Below are 15,187 nucleotides of genomic sequence, written 5' to 3' on the forward strand. Positions count from 1 at the left end.
ACCACGGAAATGAAGGGCTTGCAAGGCTGTGTTTCCATGTTCAGTGTAAAAGACAGCTTTCATGCATAAAATAACGCAATGCAGTGGCAGTAATATAGGCTAGCTCTTGGGCCTAGGAGTTGTACTCTTGATTTCATTTCCCAATCTCTCTTTTGCTTGGCCTTAGAAATAAAAACAGGTGGAAGGTAATAATAAAAAAAAAAATTTAAGTTTATAATAAATCGGTTCTTTGCCTTCTATAAATTCAAATACAGGTCACTATGTATTTGATTCATCTCAACTAGGAATACTTAAATGGAATGAGATTGTTAATATATGTAATTTATATCCTTAGCCAATCCATTACATAATGATAGTTGCATATATTAAAGCAAAATTATGGGATAATGATTAAATGTTCAATCCTGTGTTTTCCACAATGCAAAATGGTTTGTCACTCCTGAATTATCGTATCTATAGGTACAGTTATTACTCAGATTTAGCACTGAATTTTTATTTACTAAAAGTTTTTCTCTTTCACATATTTTTTTTTTATAAGATTGTTCAGCATTCTCCTGAAATGCACAAAATAAAGTTAGGAGTCTTTCTTCACACCTTGGAGAGGAAACCACATCATTCTTTCACGTCTCTCAGGCTAGAGAAACACATTCTAGGATGGTACACTCACCATGCCATCAGTGGGGTCATAGAAACGCTGGATGAGCTGTATTGTTGTACTTTTTCCAGCTCCACTAGCTCCAACAAAAGCTGTCGTCTCCCCTGCTTTAACAACCATATTAAGGTTATCCAAAATCTGGAGAGGGGATAAAAAAAGGAACAGAAACAGAATCTATCCATTCTAATTCTCTCTCAGTCATACAAGCAAGTGGATATATTCTGTATTTTCAAATACAGATTAAAGGTAGTTTTAGAAAATTCAGGAAAATATTATGAAGAAAAAGGACAAAGAGATTGAAATATCTTTACACTGTTTGAAGAGTTAAATGTAGAGCACTGTTTTCCATGACAGGCAGGCTGATTTCTGATCTTCGTTTTTTTCCTTCTGTTCATCATTAAGAACCAGTCAAGTTAATACCATTGGAGAACTTGGCAATAAATTCCCTTTAAAGAATGCAGTACATGTATTATGAATGCCCTTTGAAGCATAAATATTAACAGTGAAATTATGTAGAAAAGTACGACACTTCATATGCTTCTGTCTCTGAAGCAACAGCACTCATTTGCTTGTCCAATAATACGCTTTTCTGAGGAGAATTTGTCGATTCAAATACAATAGTAGAGAAATAATGGGGTATACAGCCAATGCTCCTGTACCTTTTCCTAGCATTTTAATAGGTCACATGGTGCATCCCCAGGGTAATGGAAGAGTTTCATAAAATCTTGCACCATTCATCTTATAACTTTGTGCCCTATTCTAGCTTGTGTTGACACAAGGGCATAATTGATTATAATTGACACCTGCATCATTGTATGCAGGTGAATTTGTCTGAAATTACTATGAGTTTATGTTTAGCAGGAAGGAGTATGTATGGCACAGGATACGTCAGAATGGTAAAATAAGCAGAATGATGAGTAGAAGAACCCTTTAATAGAGGAATTATTTAGTCTACTTTTAAACAGAAAGCCTGGTGTTCTGGAATACAAACTCTATTGAAAATCTAGAAATTTCTGGCAGAACTGATATATTTTGGTTGTTTACAGTAACTAATGTTTACAGTTACTAATGGATCATTAGTAATTACCTTTATATCTGGTCTGGAGGGATAATGGAATGTAACATTATGAAATTCAATTTGACCTTGTATTTTATCCAGCTTGTAGCCATCTTCTGACATGCAGTCAATGACAGGTTCCTAGGATAGAATTTATTGTGTTATTTATTTGCTGTTAAACAGCTAACATTGCTGCAGGGGATAAATATTCCCAATAGCATACAAAGATATGGCACTTCTCTTTGAACAGCACTTGGCTGCACTGAGCCAGCAGCAGGCTCTGCCCCAGGGCTAGCAGGCGAGAGATACGAAACTGAAGGACAAAGCAATGGGGTAGTTGTCAGCACTGGGTGACAACTGGGCAAGAAGAATGCATTCTCTTCTCATTTTAGGCTTACTGCAATTGCCACAGTCAACCACTCAGTTTTTTTGCTGGAAATGAATAGCTGACTGAGTGAGGCATTTTCTCTCAGTTAATTTAGCCAGCTCCTAAGGAATAAAACTGCACTTCTTGGCTCATCTAAACATTCTTATACAGCACTGAACAACCAATTCATGGCTGAAAATCTGCATGTTTCACTACTTTGAATTTAAAACATCCCTCCTTGCACACCCAGTCGTAAGAGCTGCAATCCTGGTTTGAAGTTTTCTCATGAAGTGCTTAAGGTCAAACATACTTTTGACCAGACCTTGGGTACTGTGAACTCTTCAACATGAGCAGAGAATTAGGAGAAATTTGAGGAATAACAAAGAAATCAAGTTTTCTAAAGATAGATTTTTGAAGCATGGAATATAGAGAACGAATTAAAACTATAGCAATGTCAATATTTGATAACTGAAACATGCATGATTTTTTTATGTAGCCTAACAGATTGAAGGGAATTTTAATACAAGAAATGTGTGTGTTCTGAGATGTTAAGAACTGCTAAAAGATTGGGTCCACTTTAGGAATACATCTTCCTTAAACAGTGATACTAAGTTATGAAGAAAAATTGCACTGGTCCTGCAAATGGGAACATCAGCACAGCTTTAAGTTTAGTGCTGGAAAACGGTCTGTATCAGGGCAGAACTGTGCTTTTACTGTCTAATCACAAATCTACAAATGCTGCAAGTGGATGGATCAAATTTTATCACCCTTTCTCCAGACTGATGAAATCTGAATTTAGTTTGTCTTTTTCTCACCCTAAGGTTATCTGACTTAGCCTTATCTTCAACTCTGTGATTAATTCTTACTGCTGCAACATTTTGTGCTTTTAAATTTTTTCTCGAAAAAACACTTCCCTTATTCATCTCTTTTTCAATTTGTAGTAGAGCTTTTGCTTATGAAGTGCATTTATGAGGCACATATATATATTATTATAGAACATTGAAGAGTTACTAAAAAGTCCATTAGCACTACCACAGCCCCTCTTGCCTTCTTTATATAACCTTATGTGCTTTATAAAAGACAAGCAGCATTTTAGCGTTTATACTGCTTTTAGGACAATAAAGCTTGTCAATGACCAGAGATACGATGCACTGCTAAGAAATCAGCATTATTTTTGCCAGCCACTAGATTTATACAGCTATAGAAAGGAATCTTCACCAATAAATGTCAGTAGCACTCAGACTTTCTCATACAACCTTATTTCACGTATCAATCTGCCCAGATAATATCGTGATTAAGATTTATGACTGCTGCATGACCAGTGCCTGTGTTCATTTGGTCCCATTGTAACTCAAGGTAGCTCTGCGGCAGGTGGCGGAGGCCACCTTTGCCACAAATATCAATAGAGCCACATCATTTTATGTCATCTGGAGGCTGGAAGATAGATGCTTACTGCAAATTTGGCTGCAAGGTGACTATAATTACCTGCCTGTACACTTTCCATGGACCAGCATTAATCAGTAAGAGGAAATGGGAGTAAGAAACAGCAGTAGCTGAGTTAATACTTCATTATTCAGGAACAGCCCACTTAAGAACTGTTGGTTCAAACCCTCCCTGAGCCCATGTGCATGCTGCTAGATCTTTATATTGCACAGTCAATTTTTCTTTAATTGTATTCATTTTCCCTCATTTACACAGTAGATAAAACCCCTACCGCTTGAGGCTTATTTAATTATTTTTCCACTACAAAGTGACATAGCTTAGAAATGCATTATTTACCTTATCTATTGTCTCAAAAATATTTGCTGCAGCCCCACGTCCGGTGGCAAAGGCTTCCAGACATGGAGATGCCTGGCCAAGATTTAAAGCTCCTACTAAAACACCGAAGAAAACCTAAGGAAGTGGAAAAAGAAATTAACAGCATATGACATCACATTTTTATTACAGTTTAAAGCTTAGACAGGCAAATCAAACTACAGTGGCTTAATGAATTCTTGTGCATCAGCTGAGCTGCAGTGATTCACTACATGAGCATAATTAACCCACAAGAAAATGAACAAATGCATGTTGGAAGATTTTTCACTGTCTTTCACAACTTTGCTTGCAGGCAGAAATAAATCAACTTATCTCATATTTGTTCTAGCTTAGAAACATGTGCACCCAGATATTTACAGGTGTCACTGATGTGTTTTTAAGCCACCTCAGTTGGACTGGGTGTTGTAGTTTGGCAATACCTGAGAATTCTGCTAAAAAACAATCAAGGACTCAACTAGCCTTCTGAATACAACACAAAGAGTAGTCAGGATATATGGGCAAGATGCGTAACAAAATATTGCATTTGAGAAATAAATTAAAGTACACAGGACTGAATTCTCCCCTGCACCATAGTAACATTTACTGAGAATAACCGCATGGCTTAAATGGAAGACTCTACTGTACACATATTGTGCACTGGAAACATCTACACTTAGATGTATAGATCATGCCATAAGTTCTTATTCAGCTTTAGTACAAACTAATTTTCTTGTATGGATGAGTCTCAAAGCAAGGAGGTTATATGGATGTCAGAATCCGCCATGAACATGCGGGAGTAAGTTCTGTACGTCTGATAGAAGGAGGAAGCAAGGCAGTGCTTAGTGTATCTCAATGTAGTATCGCTGGTGCACAAGTTATTCAGAAACCAGGAAAAGCATATTTAAACATTTTGTACCCACACATCCTTCTCTCCCCCCACCCCCGCCAGACTAAATTGTATGGTAGAAAACATGAAGTACAATAAAGGTTACTGCAAACTGAGAGGAAGGGGAGCATAAGGGAGAGTCTCCCCATTGACAGCTACTGTTCTTTAGCTACGGGGTAGCACCCCACTGTTTGCCACTTGACATTTAAAAGACTGAACTATAGTTATCACATGCATGGCAAGGAAATTGTTCACTTTGTTTTTCTCAGCATTACCTTGTATGAACTACTAGCATCAAGAGCAGTTGCAAATGATTTCCTGTGAGGGACATCCTCCTTGAACGTTATGACTCAATTTTAGAATGTTTTTGGAGTAACTTTACCAAGCTCCATTTAACAGGAAGCTCTGCATTACATGACACTGGTGGTTGGGAGCTCTCACAGTGTGCAATACGCAGAGAAGCAGCAGAAATAGATGCTTCCATCAGAGCACTCAGGACTTACCAAGGCTGAGGAAAAATTTACTCTGGTTCTGGATCAAAGTCTGTCATTTGGGCAGTCCTTATTAAAGTCCTTATATTAAAGCAAATAACTAAAATATCTGTAGATGTTGGTTTTATTGCATTTACGTCATCAATGTCTAAAGCATCTACTGTGCAGAAGTGGATGCATGAGTTCTGTGTGGGTTACTGTGGTTTTTTTGTATACACTGCAGGAGCCACAGCCATGTGTGTTTTTATCAGCATATATGTTTACATGTTCTTTGTCACCTATAGAGCCGAGTGAGCAATTAGCAACAGAAAATAGTGTTTCAAAGGAACATAAAATCTTTGTGAGTGAGAGGTTAGGTTTCTCTTTACCACAATAGGGGTTTTTCATCACAAAATAAGGTTTTCAGAGAAGCCAATATCCCCAAATCCACACACTGATCCACATAATGGGAAAGCTGGTTTCAGGCCTCTGTCATTTGCATAGCAGGCTTTCAAATAAAAGCACCAGGCAGCATTGCAAATCTTTAAAACAAACTTTTTTTTTTTTAAATCAAATTGTGTCATATACTTTCACACATATGCTAAGTAATGATCTTTAAAAGACACATAAGGTGTTTGTCACCACGGCACCACAGGATACCAGAATGTTATATGTATGTGTTCCAGAATAAATGTTTTAAGAAACAGTCCAGAAAAGTTGCATCAAGCTAAAATGTGTACCTGGAGAAGAGTGCCAGGAGAATACTCCTCTTCTTCAAGGACGAGTTTAGAGCCATACCAAAAGGCTAATGCATAACACAGGAAAATTATAAGCCACATGTAACCAGTGAATAATCCCATTATTATTCCTTTCCGAATTCCCCAGTGCTGAGCAAACACCAGATTCTTATCGTATCTGTAGAAAAAAAAAAGAAAAATACAAGAGGATGAACTGAATTTGATAGAAAAACCAAAATGAGGCATCTTCAATGACTGTGCTACAGCTAAGGGTCCATATAAGGTTGTTACCTCTCATTCTGAAGTGAGAGAACACTGCTGAAACCAGCAATGATCCCAGATCATTAAATCCTTATATGTCTAGTAAAATAAGCAGAAGAAAGTCCACACTTACTGCAGATGCCTCACCGTGGGGTTTAGAGTTTTAGCAGAGCGACACAGGATTTGAGAATTTGGCCAGAATTTCAGAGCATGTCCTATAGCCATGGTATGTTTGGAACAAATTTAAGAGAAATTTGCGCTTGACATCATCAAATCATTATGTCTTGCTGGAACTAGTCCTCTTACTTAGCTTGAATGTACCTAGAGTTTTCAGATCTGCTCCAGAAGTGATATATCAGGCAATGTTTAGGGGAAAATTCGACAGTGCGTTCCTACAAGTGGTAACGACTTGAAGACAGTATTTCTGATGTCTTATTTCACTGACTGGCTGAAAAGGAAACTGGTTTTCTATGGTAACATCATTGGAAAACTAAATTCCTGTAACTTAAATACATATAATTGTCAAAGCTAACAAGTGGCCATTGTAGAATTGCCATGACTCTAAAGTGCATTACAGCATTATGCTGCTATGGGAAAAAAGAAATTAGAGACATTACAATTTGTTCAAACAAACCTTTCAACTTCTTTCCTCTCCCCACCAAAAGCAGCCACTGTTCTGATGGATGAGAGCACTTCATCAGCCACAGCTCCAGCTTTTGCATAAGCCTTTAATTCTCGTCCCGTTAGTTTTGCTACAGCCTACAAAACATAAGAATTTCTGGTTACCTGAACTGTGGCTGCAGACAAGGACAGTGCGGGCTGTCACACTGCTTGTCTGCTCTGCATGAGGTCACCTCCTCCGCCCCAAGCAGGATTTTATTAGGCACACTGCACACTTGAAGATTTCTGTCTTACAGTATTAGAACACTACCTCTGTAGCATATGTTTTGCTGAACAGTTATCCCCTTGGCCAGCAGGTCTGCTCCAGGTAACTAGAAAGAGGAGTTGATAACATCTGCTTTCTGGCTCTCCCTCTCTCTGTCTGCAGCTAACTGGCCTTAAACAGACTGCAGACTGAGGGTTTGTACATCGTGGGAGGAAGGGGAAGCTTAAGCTGCAAAAGCAGCCCTTTAGCCAAAGTGGTAGAGCCCACCTTCTGGAAGACAAGGTAATGTTACTGATGAGGGGGATAGAAACAGATAGTGACCACTGCTATGCTTTGTTTCTTGGGCTGAGAGCAAGCAGGTCCCTACACAGCAGCCCAAAGCACCCTGGATGCCAAGAGCCTATTTAGGCTCAAAAAAAAATGCTCAAATTGTTGGAAGAAAATGCAGTCATGCCTAATTCTACACAAAGATACCACGTTGGCTTCAGAATGACACAGTAGAACTGTCGTTGTCAGTAGAAACTGTAAAGTGTCATTATTTGCTTTTTCTCTTCAAATACCCTACCCCAGGTACCTATTAGCCCCTTTTGGAGACAGAAAACCAGGCTAGATTGACCTTGAGTCTGTTTTCTTTATGGTGAAATAAAGACTTGAGCTGGAAAGGGTCATAAGGTGTAAACACTTAAGAGTGGGTCTGTAAAAGGAGAAGAGAACCGAGAAATAAGAACAGAAAGGGAGGAAATTACAAGCATAAAGGGGAATGAACTCGGAAACAAATCGCAAATAAAAGAAAGAGGCATTTGGGGGTTATTTCATTCCTTGCCAGGATTCTGCTCTCCCACTTCGCACTGAGTCATTATTCATGTCATCTGCTTGTAGCCAGCACAAGGTGCTAAAGAAGAGCAGGAAGACAAGAGATTCCTGAGAGTTACATTAGAGGTTTGACAGCAGAATGATAAAGTGTTCCTGACGGGGAGAAAGTGAGGTAGCCAAAGGGCTGAACCAAACCAAGGAACAGTGTGAGAAAGTGCAGAGGAGGAGCAGAAACAGCCCAGCCCTGCTGGGTGTGGGAGAGATGAGAGGGCAGAGGGTCCTGCAATTTCTCTCTTCTCTGTCCTTCCTCTGCATAGTGACAAGGAGTTTGTAGGAAGCAGATGAAGGAGCAGAATGGGAACCACTGGGAGAGGACACAGTAGCTGCCAGGTGCAGGGACAGCTTGAGGTAAGTATGAGCAGTTACTTTCAGCTATTTTACAGCTCTGAAGCTTGATCATCCCTAAAAGCCCCTAATCTACATAGAAAAATCAAGCCTCATGTCTAGTAACAATCTAAACCAGGTGTGTAGTAATAGAGAAGGTGCAGATCAGGTCAGCAAGCATAGTATCCATCCACAGGATCCAGTAGCAGGTATGCTTACACTCCTATCTCAGAAGCAAGATGTATTATTCTGGAAATCAAAATAAGCAAAGTGGGAGCAAAGTCCACCTCCCTGCTCCCCTGCCCCTGGTGTTGCTGTGACCATCATCTACCTCTCTTGACTTTAAAGCAGTGTGATAATCTTCTCTCCCATCAATCCTCAAAGATTTATGGCATGACCTTTTCTGCTCATCATACCTCAACACAAACCTCTCACAATTCACTTACCAAGCCATAGACTGCTGCTCCAACCCCAAGCAGAGGGCTGACTGCAATAATAACCAAGGTCAATTTCCAGCCACTGACAAATCCCAGTAGGAATCCACACACAAAGGTGGTTAAGCGCTGGATAAAGATTGCTACCTGGTCAGCAATAGCCTCATTAATTTTGTTAACATCACTGGGAAAAAAAAAAAAAAAATCAACAAATATTAGTGAGCATATCTGTTATTTGTGTTGCAGGTCTTGGCCACATTTGGGTTAGTTGCTTTGCCTTTCCCTTCCTCACCTCTATTCTTTCCACCATCACCCCTTCCAAAGACCCCGGGCTACAGTAAGAAAACCTTTGTGATGGCAGAAGGTTTTTATGCATGAACACTGCTGAGAAGATTATTGTCTTTTCCCAGGAAAAGTCATCCTGCCAGCAGGCTCATTCACCTGCTCACTCTCACTACTATGGCCCAGCTGATTCAAAGGAGAGGGCAGAGATATTCCAGCTGGGTAAAGCTATCTCATAATGGAAAAACAGTATAGCTGATTCTGCATTCCTCCCATCATGGGGCACTGACAATTAACCATACTGACTTGCTGAGAGGGCAAGAAAAGGAAGGGGGGCTGTAACTCTCTTCTAGTTCCACCTTCTACCACCTCCTGATTTCTCTCTCCACTCTGCCAGGTAGTTTGTCCTCTAAATAAGATGGGAGAGTGGGAAAAGTGAGGAGAGCTACTTTATCACTGGAGGCAGTGGGAAAATACGACAGCTCTATCACATGGGAGACAGTGGTGCCGCAGTTAACATCATTTGACTCCTAGGCAGCTGCAGAGGGCATTTGGTCTCTCTAATGCATTATCAATACAGAAAAAGTGTCTTAAAGCATAACAGTCATTATACTTCTGTCACTCTTGGCTACTATCTCACCCCTGAGAATAGAAAAACTGGGAACTCCTGGAATAAATAGGAGTAAGTGGCATTGAGGTTTAAAGTGTGAAGTTCTCAGCTCATTGAAATATCAAATGAAATTACAGCCCTCGATTAAAAAATTTAAGAGTGTTGAGTTGAAGAATGTGTTTCTATTTCTTCTGGAGAATATTTTTTTTGTAATCAGGAAGCTTTTTGTAGACACAGGACCACATTGTGCAAAAAAACAGGGAGCTGTTATTTATTAGACAAATACATGTTCAGTTAATTTTTCTTTTCCAGAGAAATTCTTCACAGTGACACTTAGCATTTATTCTTCATTGAAAGAAAACTGCAGAAAGTCATAGACCACTGGGCAGCAAGTAAAGGCAAATAAAATCCCCTTCGACTACAGAAAAAATCTTCTGTAAAGGTGACTACTATTACGCAGGCATGACTTAGAACTAGGAGCCATCTAGAGACAGCATATTCACCTCAGCAGCCTTCAGCCTGCAAACAGGAACAGGTAAGAAAGGAAGGAAGCCTTGAACTCTGCTTTTATGAGGGCTAAATATTTACTCAGTATGAGAAGATTTCTCCAACTATGTTGGGTCCCTTTCTAAAGGCAGGTGCTTGTACCTTCTTTAGCAGAAGAACTGCTCCCAGGAACATAGCTGTATTTTGTATTAGAAAGTATTTGTCAAATGCCTAGTCATTGGCACTGCGTTGTGTTTGGAAGGAAGTGCAAAATGTTCTGTGCAGCATATGTTTTTTTTCTAGATTACTTACTCAGAAATTCTGGTGTTCAGTTCTCCCACAGATGTACAGTCAAACCAGCCTATATCCATTCGCATTACTTTCCTGAAATAAGCTTTCCTGATTTTCTGAATCTGACGAGCTGCAGCCATAACCCAAAGGTAGATCTGGAAAGAGTATAATGTGGCAAATTGCAGTAAAAAGTCTGTACTGCCAATAAACAGGAAAAAGCTATTTTGCTAAAATAGGAAAAAGCAATTTGACTATTGATAAACTTACTATTCAGGTAAAATATATTCTAGCTACGCAGACACGATTGTTGTATTATGCCATTGATCTTTAAATAATCTAACAATTTTATAAAGCCTCTGGATCAAGCATTCATCTCAGTTCTGATAGGATGAGAGGAGATGCAAGTTGAATTACTTGTGCTGTTACCTGAATGTCATATAGACAAAAATTTTTCTATCTACAGCTGCAAGTAATATAGGGATGGCAGCCATCCCACCTCAGCAAAACTCTGGGATAGCTTTCAGAAAGGAGAATGACAAATGATTTCTGCAATTATAAAAAGCTTCAAAAGCAGTGGACCCGTTATAGCAGATTATGAAGGAATCATCCAGGCTTGTAGCTCATCTCAGTCAGAAGGATTGAGCCATTACTACAGAATATGTAGGGTGTGATTCTTCTCCAGCACTAGTTTTATACAAGTATTACTCATTAATATCTATATAATAAAAACACAGATCATAACTCAGTTATGATGCCTACTGAGAATCTGCATGAACATCAGCTGTTACTTTGAGAGGGCACACGGATTCCATAGTAACCACACTTGGGCAAGTATTTCTTGGGGTGTAAAAGGAGCAGCATGCATCCATCTTTCTGGGTAAAAGGTATCCATATACAGGGGTATGCATGCACAAATCCAAGGTCTCAGATCACCAGAGCTAACCTATTTCAGCCAATAGAATGAGAACTAGAAATGTGGGCTCTGCGCAAATGGGCAGCTGACTAAGCAGTCAAAGAGAATGTAATTATTATAAACTTAATTATTTAGTGATTTAAACTTGGAAATAAAAATAGGGAACAAAATACTGACTTGGAGGTATCCTAACACAAGTACGGCACAACCAATTCCTGCATAGTAACCTGCAAACCTGGTCATTTCTTGTTCAATGTCCAGCAGCCTGAAAAAAAAAAAGGGGAGAAAAATTTAGCAATACTGTTTCAAGTTTCTTGCAGAAATGTGATGTTTCTTCAAGTTAATCATGTCAGCTGGGAAGTCAGCTTGTATGGGTAAGAGAGGCATTGTTTCCCAATACTGAGGCTGATTGGCTTGCTCTGCCTGTTGCACAGAGGCTCTGGTGGGTACCAGGAGGTGCTCTGCCATCCCTGAGCAGCCCTGCAGCCTCTGAGAAACGCCCCCGGCCAGCACGCTATGAAACAGCACAGAGGAGAGGGCGTTTCAAGGAAGAGCTGCCCAGCAAGTCTTCATTAGATGTTGAATTAGCTTGGTTCATGCCATTATACCAACTAAGACTGAGATTTGAACAGCGTTTTACGGGGACAAATGAGGGCTGCTGAAGTCAGTCCAAGTATTACTTTGCACTGTAAGCTTGCTCTTCTGGAACAATCCTTTCTTTTAGCTCAAATAGGAATATTAAATTTCTCCTAATACCAGTGAAGGGGACTGAGGCGCTGCTATTGCATTTAGATTACTTTGAAACTGGCATTTCAGGATGTTATTGGTTAAGCTTTTAGAGAATTTCTTTAAAACATCCTGTAGACAGCAAATTTTATCCTGTTTATCCAGAATTTGGTACGCTGAAATTTTAAGCCAAAAGAGAACACTATGGAACTGACATGGTCTATTGCAAAAAAACCAATCATACAAGCAGCTTAGGGGCCTAACACAGATATCCAGTACCATTTTTAATGCCTTAATTTACCCTGACATGCCTGTAGTTGCTGCTCCAGAGGAACAGAGGTCTGCAGCAAATCCTGTATTCTATCTGCCAGCCCCACCTGGGGGGCTGGTTTGGACAGCCTGGAGCAAGTCGTTCGGGCTCAGTCATCAACATCTAGGAATCGCTTCCCATGTGCCCTGAATTTCAGAGCCCTTTAGACAAGTAACTTTAATTCTAATTAAATACCTAATTAGATGTCACTCAGAGATTAGAATACTCTTGGAATGATGCACTGAAAAATGAGCCTTAGGGAAGGTTACAGGTTCAAATATGGCTTTGACAGATAGATGTATATGAATGAATCATCTGGATTCCATTTACTATAGTTAATGGAAAGGAGCGAGCACTCTCATAGGGCGGTTCATATGACCTGCCTTAGACATCTCCCATAAGCTAAGATGAATTGCATCCTAGAAGCATTCATTTCTCTTCACTGATTAAAGTTTAGCTAACTTGCTCAGAAGCCAGCAGGCACATATAGGTACCTAAATCCTAACCAAAATGACAAGAAGTCATTGTTACCTACAGTGGCATCAAAGAAAACTGTTTAATGAACTCAGATGTGTAATAGATACATCCATTATCAGAATAATCATCATCGAAGAATATCCTTGCTGACATCTATAGCTGAAAGACCAAGACTCCAGCTGACCCTATCTTCCTCCAGGTAACATCTCCAGCTCAGAAACAGGACTCCATAACAAGAACCATGTCCCTTTTCTGCCTTATGGATAGAAAATGTAAGGTTTAAAGGCTGAAGTAGACCTTCACTAGCAATACCTTCATTAGCAATATAAGTCATAATAACAAAGCAAAGAAACAAATACATTTACTACTTACCCACATTTTATTGTGGCATTCTTTTCATTCTGGTGGATACTACCATTAATCCACACTATGGTGTTATTTACACATATCTTGCCTGGGTCTTTAAGCTCTTGCATTTCAATGTCATATTCAATAAATGTGTCTGCCATTGCACCAAACACAAGCAAAACAGCTGGCTGGGCTGCTCCATGAACAATAGCACAGAAACTACCAACAGCCATCATGAAAATTTCCATAGATGAAGAAAATCGAAACTAAAAACACAGAAAAAAATATGGTCTTCTCTGAGAGGCAGTCTTCATGTTGATTGTATACTGTTAAATCATTTATTAGGTGGATCAGATACAAAATCATTCTCTTTAAATTTCAGAATTTTCTTCAGTACAGAAAGGAGACAAATCTAGTCTAAATATACCTGTGATTAGAGCTTCATAAATTGTTATGAGCTTCCTTTTAGTTGACAGTAGTTGACCACGTGGATGAATGTATTATCATATGACATTAATAGCTCAACACCATTCTACATTTTCCTCATTCCAGAAACTGGCTAAAAGTATAAGAATAGTACTTATAATTAATGTATATAGTTTGCTTTGCAGATTTCTTGTGGGGATGGAAGGAGAGGAAAGGGATGAAAAAGCCTTAGGTCACTATGCAGAGCCTCTGAATAGAGTCAGCCAATTTCTCAAAAGTCTGGGGTGCTGTGGTAGAAAGACAACTAAATGTCTTGGAGCAAGTTCTCATAATAAATATCCTAAAATGTATTGGCTTTAATCTGGGAGAAATGTATACAAATGCGACATTGTATGCAACAGGAAAAATAATTGAGCTAAGTCCTATTACCTTACATTTACCATGGGACAAGAGCATGCACACATGCAGCTGGGTACTCAGCTAAGATACAGCAACTTAGGTTACCTTTGTCATGATTGTGTGAAGTCCGATTCTCACGTTTAAGTCATGCATAAATATATAGATCAAACTGTCCATATGGAGTGTCAGTATCTATATATATTTTTTATATATATATATTTTTTTATATATATATATATATAAATAGGAGTGTAAAGAGGAATCATAGCCTGCTGAAGAACCTATCAAGGTTCTGTAGGTGCTATGCGGTGTCTAAGAGAAGAAAGTGTGGGAATTTGGAGGAAATATAGAAAAGGGACAGTAGACCAGAGACAAGACAAAGGGAAAAACAAATCAGTTTACATAAAAGGGAAATAAATAAAAGATCTTTCTACAGGAAACATTAGAAGAAAACTGCAGCACTATCACTGTTTTGCAAATCATGCTCATAAATAGTCTAGAAATTCCCTTGATTAAGAAAAGAAAAAACAAATCAAAACCAAACAACACATAGAACATACATAGTATGCGATATCTAATCTCTCAGCACAACTGATGCAGACATACTGTGTTTACCAATTGCACTTTAGAAGTTAAACATCTGCATGAAACAGGATAGAGAATTCAAGAATTCAAACTCTTCTACTTGACAGACGTAGCCATTTACGTGGACAGACTGTTCTCTCCACCCAGCTAAGAGCTGAGATACTTAGCCAGTTAGAATACGGGCCACATGGATGTAACTGGACTACCACAGTACTACAGTCAAGACCATATTAATTTGGATACGTTACAAGGCTAATTGCCTAGACTACGTGTAAAACAGAAGTAATAAAATCTCTTAGGTGCATGCTGCCAGGTTAGGAGTCTATCTATTACATTAATTTTAAAATTTAGATGCACCCTATGGGATTCTGAGACCCATCAAAGGTGAGACATAACACACAGCATTCTGCATTTCCAGGTTTCTATAATTACCAAATCTTCTAATAACCATGGAACAATTACAAGGGAGGTAAATTATCTGCCAAATATCACACAGGAATATTTTGGTAAAAATAAGAATGAACCAAGGTCATCTAGATCCCTGCTGTGCATCTTAACTCTTTTGCCCATATCTACCTGTAGGTTGTTTA

The 15,187-nt window shown here is 39.0% G+C and overlaps 1 protein-coding gene across 4 annotated transcripts in view; it reads right to left on the reverse strand.

Annotated features, from left to right (window-relative positions):
- ABCB11 (ATP binding cassette subfamily B member 11) overlaps positions 1–15,187 on the reverse strand; it is a 49,208-nt gene that overhangs the window by 23,149 nt on the left and 10,872 nt on the right. For 3 of the 4 annotated variants that reach the window (XM_009555563.2, XM_054070469.1, XM_054070471.1), the window contains exons 6-14: positions 13,212–13,453; positions 11,504–11,591; positions 10,435–10,568; positions 8,757–8,928; positions 6,862–6,986; positions 5,970–6,144; positions 3,859–3,972; positions 1,743–1,853; positions 668–793 (exon numbers count right to left, since the gene is read on the reverse strand). In XM_009555563.2, the coding sequence (XP_009553858.2) occupies positions 668–793; positions 1,743–1,853; positions 3,859–3,972; positions 5,970–6,144; positions 6,862–6,986; positions 8,757–8,928; positions 10,435–10,568; positions 11,504–11,591; positions 13,212–13,453 (1,287 nt within the window). Of the gene's footprint in view, positions 1–667; positions 794–1,742; positions 1,854–3,858; positions 3,973–5,969; positions 6,145–6,861; positions 6,987–8,756; positions 8,929–10,434; positions 10,569–11,503; positions 11,592–13,211; positions 13,454–13,614; positions 13,747–15,187 lie in introns of those variants that run through there. The other variant, XM_054070470.1, reaches the window with a different exon arrangement.

The sequence above is a fragment of the Cuculus canorus genome, chromosome 6, assembly GCF_017976375.1.
Source record: "Cuculus canorus isolate bCucCan1 chromosome 6, bCucCan1.pri, whole genome shotgun sequence".
NCBI classification, from domain to species: Eukaryota; Metazoa; Chordata; class Aves; order Cuculiformes; family Cuculidae; genus Cuculus; species Cuculus canorus.